General features: G+C 43.6%; 1 protein-coding gene across 1 annotated transcript in view; it reads right to left on the reverse strand.

Annotated features, from left to right (window-relative positions):
- Window positions 1-5,527: 5,527 nt before the first annotated feature.
- The window catches only part of LOC121878666 (proteoglycan 4-like), a 124,385-nt gene continuing 123,149 nt past the window's right edge, over window positions 5,528-6,763 (reverse strand). The window contains exon 6 of the mRNA XM_042384987.1: window positions 5,528-5,591. Coding sequence (XP_042240921.1) covers window positions 5,528-5,591 — 64 coding nt within the window. The remainder of the gene's footprint in view (window positions 5,592-6,763) is intronic.

The following is a 6,763-nucleotide window of genomic DNA, read 5'->3' on the forward strand; positions in this document are numbered from 1 at the left end:
CCCCTCCCTCCCACACCCCTGTCCAACGCTTTGAAGTCATATACACTATTACCATAGATTATCATCGCTACTCATATTATCATCGTCACTACAAAGAAGAAAAAATCGTATACATTTCCATTCAATAATCTCAATGATAATATCTATTCCATTACGCTTCTGTTATCAATAATCACAACGATAATTCAGGCGTATAATGTGTTGATAATCATGTAATAATTTTTTGTTATATTTGCGTCGTAAAGAAAATAAGGTATCGTAAAAAAAAATGGATATCGTAATGTAAAATAAATCAGGATATATGACAAAAATTAAGATACAACACGAAAATAAATTAAATTACAGAATAAATTATGATACAAGAATAGTAAATGAATTAAATTATAATAAACTACAATATTTTCTCCTCTAACTAATATAAATAACCAAAAAAATAAATAATAAATAAAAAAAATAAAAAAGTGAAAAGTAACAGAAGCAAAAAGTAAAAAAGTAAAAAAAGTAATAGGCAAAAAAGTAAAAAGATTCAAAAGGCATCAGTCATTATTGTACGATCATCAACAGGAGAAAAAAAAAACAGCGAGGGAGCCAACACACAGGCCAGAGGTACGCCGTGGTCTTCAGTCATACCAGTCAGTCAGTCAGTCATCCAGGTGGCGACAGACCGTGAAATATCTGGCTGTGTTGGCCTTAGTTCTTGTGTTTGGGGGTGGGGGAAGGGGTGGTGGTGTAGGGGAATGGGTTGATGGTGGTGAGGTGTGGAGGGGTTGGTAGGTGATGGTGGTGGGTGATAGTGTGGGATGTGTGCTGGTGGGTGATGGTGGTGGGTGATGGTGGTGGGTGATAGTGGTGCTGGGTGTATGTGGGTCATCACTATCCCTGGCCTTTTGACACTAGCCGTATCAATCACACGCTCCCTGCATCTGCCCAAGTGTATATCGCCTCTCTCTCTCTCTCTCTCTCTCTCTCTCTCTCTCTCTCTCTCTCTCTCTCTCTCTCTCCGTTCTTCTCCTTACTCCCTTCCATCAATACTACTTGTCCTCCTTCCTTTTCTTACCTCTCTTCCTCCTCTCCTCTTCGCTTTACCTCCAAGTCCTTCTCCCTCCTTCCCTCTACCTCCTCTCTCACCCCCCCCTCATCTCTCTCTCACCCTCCTCCATCTCTCTCTCATCCTCCTTCACCCTCCCTCCATCTCTCTCCTTCAGCCATCTCTCTCCTTCATCATCATCTCTCCCTCCTTCCATCTCTCTCTCCCTCCTTCCATTCCTCCCTCCTTCTCATCCCAAACTCCTCGTCCTTCCCTCCCCCCCTCCCTCCCTCCAGGTGTCCTCAAGGTAATACAGCTTTTTCCCCAATCACTCACTGGACGTAAAAGGCGAGCGAACGATCGTCTGGCTTACTTTCGCTTAGCTTCGTATTGCAGGATGGAAGTGAACGCCAGTGTTTTATAGTGAGATGAACGCCAGCCGAATTTTCTCCTGCTTTCTACTTGTAAATTCTTTCTTTCTTTCTTTCTTTCGTTCTTTCTTTCTTTCTTTCTTTCTTTCTTTAATTCCTAAGGTATACCAATATCCCATCACCAAAAAGAAATATTGAGAAAATTATTAAAAACCACTTTGTTTACTTTTGTTTACCTTAAATCAGCTCAAAGTAAACAAACACTTTGTTTACCTTCAGTCGTACCTATGATAGCAATTAACCCCGTTGCTTACATGTAATCAGCTGATGACAGTGAACAAACTAAATAGGACCCAAGAATTCCTACGGTACGCCACTAGCAAACTATACTACCTACATACACGAGTCCGGTAGTGTGTGTGTGTGTGTGTGTGTGTGTGTGTGTGTGTGTGTGTGTACAAAATAACTAACCATCACACTCACGGCGCCAGTTTAGTCATATTATGCAGGTAGGATGAACCACAGCGAGCCTCAAGTAATACTAATTAGATAAGGAGCCAAAAAAATGTTGGTTTGTGATGTTACGAATACCAAGTTGTTAATCTGTTTATGAATGTTTGAGGTTTTGTTAATATTTGTTAGGTTAGGTTAAGTTAGGTTAGGTTAGGTTAGGTTTGGTTAAATATATCTTATTACAAAACAACCCTAACCTAACCAAACCTAAACTAACCTAACCAAACCAAACCAAACCAAACCAAACCAAACCAAACCAAACCAAACCAAACCAAACCAAACCTAACCAAACCAAACCTAACCTAACCAAACCAAACCTAACCTAACCTAACCTAACCAAACCTAACCTAACCTAACCAAACCTAACTTAACCTAACCAAACCTAGTCAGCGCTTGGAAAAAATCAAATCAAATAAACACAAAGAAACAAACAAATAACTTACGTCTTACAGCACACGTTGACAGATTAACCAAATAGTGAAGATAATAATAAACCTCTTTAGAACCTGTTTACAAATACGTTGGCCATTTAAACTTGTTGCCTACGACCACCCTGGCCAGGAATTAGATCTTATTTGTGTGTGTGTGTGTGTGTTTTATAACTCATCCCCACTATAAAGACTGTTTTTAATTGCTCCAAGCGACAAGGAGATGAGGCAAATAGTTTGTCATATTAGGTAATAGTCTGGTAAACAATGTTCCCATTTTAATAATCAAGCAAACAGTACTTCTTTTAAACAACCAAACAGTATGTTTTTATAAACAAGCAAACAGTGTCTTTCTATGAAAAAACAAACAATGTCTTTTAATAAACAAACAAACAGCGTATCTTCTTATAATCAAGCAAACAAGTCTGAACTTTCTTTAAACAATCTAACTACACTGCCCACAGACTCTGCAAGCACAAGCACATCTTTCAGAGTATACAGGCAGGCAGGTGGAGGTGATGCATCTGGTTATAAACAAAATATCTAATTAGCCGATAGTGCTGTTGTTGTTTACGTAATGTCTGGCGCAGGTAATGACCACAGCATCTGGGCTTAGATCAATAAGCAGTTTGTGGGTGTGTGTAATAATAATAATAATAATAATAATAATAATAATTAACGGTTTATTGAAAGAGCTTGGCAGCCAGAAGGCTGAAAATATACAGTTACATATTTGGGGAATGGGTTACGAATTACAAATAATATACAAGTAACATAAGTGACACAAATAAGACATATAATAACTAGATGGGGGAAAAGCTCAAACTACAGTTCATTTCAACATAGTGACAGTGCAAGGAGTAGTGTTTACTGGGAGTGAATACACTGATTTATTACAAGTTATTGATAATTTTTACAATGGTTGGGACTGGGCTGTTCTTATAGCGATCAGTTCGTGCACGTATGGGTGTGCGTGTGTGTGTGTGTGTGTGTGTGCGCGCGTGCGTGCGTGCTCAACACCTCTACACCTGCAGCAGACCTTCACTACTTCCACAACACCTCCACACCTGCTCAATACCACCTCCACACCTGCCAATACACGCTAATTAACACCCAGACACGAGGTGCATATCAAACTTTCCAATCCTTCACCTTTGACTCTCTCTCTCTCTCTCTCTCTCTCTCTCTCTCTCTCTCTCTCTCTGAATCTATCCATCTATCTATCCATCTATCTATGAATCTATCCATCTATCCATCTCAGTTCCTTGTTATAATGTTAATGTCCACAGGTAGTTACCACAGTCAGGTCACCTTCGCTAATGAATCTCCGTTTGGCTCAATTTTATCGTAGGTACATGAATAAAATATGAGAGAGAGAGAGAGAGGGAGAGAGAGAGAGAGAGAGAGAGAGAGAGAGAGAGAGAGAGTCGTCATACCATTGGCAATACTTTTATACACAAGTTCGGGTAAATACAATACAATATAACATTAACCTTATTAAATAAAAATCATCTTTATGTCACTTATCCATTCGAAATCTTATACCAATATCAAGAAACGAGCCACATATGCCCCTCTTACCCGGGTTATTGCAGTTGCAAATTACCATATGACAAAATTTCAACATATTTTTTGGTGATATATCATAAACTGGTATTAATTTCACCTCTATTGACTTATATCATAAAGGCTAAACTCCCAGATACGAGTGAATGTCAACAGCTGTAATCTGACACTTGTATTATCGCTCGTATGGTAGTGTGTCAGAGAGGTGGTAATCCCATTGTGGTGTTTGGGTACTTTGAGGCAGTTTTTGTGTGTGTTCACTTATGTATGAATAGTAGTGTGTGTGTGTGTGTGTGTGTGCGTGTGTGTGTGTGTGTGTGTGTGTGTGTGTGTGTGTGTGTGTGTGTGTGTGTGTGTGTATACAGTATCATACACGGGGTTGATGTTATGATAACAATCGCTACTCAATTGGCATCCTTAACTACTATTATAAATAAATCAACATCTTTCCAACCACACCATCTATATAGCCCATCACTCCAACCACAACAACTACCAACATTATCACCAACATTGCAACACAATCACCACCATTACTATAACTTCTAGCTACTACCCCACCCAACACCCCACCACCAACAACTCTACCCACCACACCTACACCAACACCCCCACCACCAACACCCCCACCAACACCCCCTACCAACGCCCCCACCACCAACACCCCCACCACCAACACCCACACCAGCACCCCACCACCAACACCCCACAACACCCCCACCACCAACACCCCCACCACCAGCCCCACCCCCACCACGCATCCCCCACCAACAACCCACCACCCACCACCAACACCACCACCACACCACCACCACCCACCCCACCACCAACACCCACCACCAACACCCCCCCACCACCACACCCCCACCCCACCCCCCCACACCACACCCCCAACCCCCCCACCACCAACACCCCACCACCAACACCCCCCACCACCAACACCCCACCAACACCACCCCACCACCACACCCCACCACCACACCCACCCACCACCACACACCACCACCCACCACCACCAACACCCCCCACCCCCACCACCAACACCACCAACCCCACCACCAGCACCCCACCACCAACACCCCACCCCACCACCACACCCACCACCACCAACAACCCACCACCACCCACCAACACCCCCCCACCAACACCACCGCCAACCACCACCACTACCACCTTCCCTCTCCCACCACTACCCCTACCACTACCTAATACTACTACCCCCCCCCACCACTACCACCACCACTACCCTCTGCATCCTGTCACCTGTACCTTCCCACCACCACCACTATCACCTCCCACCACCCCTCCACTCTCCCTCCCCTCACCCCCCCATCACCTCCCCTCCCACCACCACCGTACCCCCCCTCCCCAAGTGACAGCACAGACAGACACACACGTCACTCATCCACTTGTTGAAATACGATCTGTTCTCCCCCCGTTCACCGCACCTCCACCACCTTCTTCTCACTCCTGACGAAGGCCAAGAAGAAGAAGTAGAGGATTCGAACCCGCCTCCTTCCCGAGTCTCTCTCTATCACGACCACACGCCACCAAAAGACTATCACGAACGACTCATGGTACGACCCGACACAGAAACGGATTATCCATATAAAGATCAGACTTCAATCCAACTCACGAAGCTCCGAGACACAATGGTGAAGCTTGAAGTCGATCTGTCTCACGAAGCTTCGAATAGTATGGTTTAATTATTGAGTTAACTTAAAAAAACCAGCCATGAATCTTGATTAATTAAACCAATATCTAAAAAACCAGACAATTAACCTCTAAATATCGAATCAAATAACGAAGCTTCGAGCACTGAATTCCGACTTATCGAACCAACTCACCCAAAAGCACAAACACGAACACTTCAAGAATCAATCACATCCACAACAACTCCCAAAACACCAAATCCGGAACACCGATCGAACCAACTCACGAAACTTGGACCATCATGGCTTTGTTTACAGTCATAGGAATCGATAATATTTGATTTGTTGTGGTAAAATTGTTACCTGTGATGGCTGGTCTCTTCACGGATCTTACCTGGTTTGTGGCGGTCATTATCTCCCGGCATAGGTAATCAACAGGTGTTCGTCATGATAAGGGAGAGATATTGGGAGACTGTCTTCCCACGGTGTGCTTGAAGAGAAACACATATCACATGAACAAAATCTACCACTGGGCATATTAATGATTCTTTTATTTATCAGGTGGTGAGTTGGCTTACCTGCCTACCTGTCCACCCACTCACCCGCCCACCTGTCCACCCACTTACCCGCCAACCTATCCACCCACTCACCCGCCCACTTGTCCACCCACTCACCCCCCCCTCATCCACTCACCCCACACATTCCCTCTTCTCTAGTGGCTTAGTTTGTGTGTGTGTCTGTGTGTGTGGATCGTAGAGGTATAATAAAAGTTCCATTTGGTGAGACACAGACAGACGGACAGCAGACAGACGGGCAGACAGACTGCCTATTTTCTTCAAGCAGTAATTTCAAGAATATATTTTAGTTCCCTGTGTTTATTACTAGTACTATCACTACTACTACTACTATCACTACTACCACTAATATCATCACTACCACTACTATAACTATCACTCATCACTACTACTACCAGCATCACTATCACCACCACAACACCAACTTTGCCAGCTACCCGACCATCATTCACAACAGCACGCGGCAGTCATCACACTACCTGACGTTGACAGATGATCTTACAAATTCAGAAGGACCCACTCGTAGAGGTACACACTCCTCTCTCTCTCTCTTCCTTCTTCCTGCCTCCTTGATATTTCTTTCTGATTTTCCTTCCTTCTTTCTGATTTTTCCTTCCTCCTGATTTTCCTT

Source organism: Homarus americanus, unplaced genomic scaffold, assembly GCF_018991925.1.
Source record: "Homarus americanus isolate GMGI-L3 unplaced genomic scaffold, GMGI_Hamer_2.0 scaffold769, whole genome shotgun sequence".
In the NCBI taxonomy this organism is placed as follows: domain Eukaryota; kingdom Metazoa; phylum Arthropoda; class Malacostraca; order Decapoda; family Nephropidae; genus Homarus; species Homarus americanus.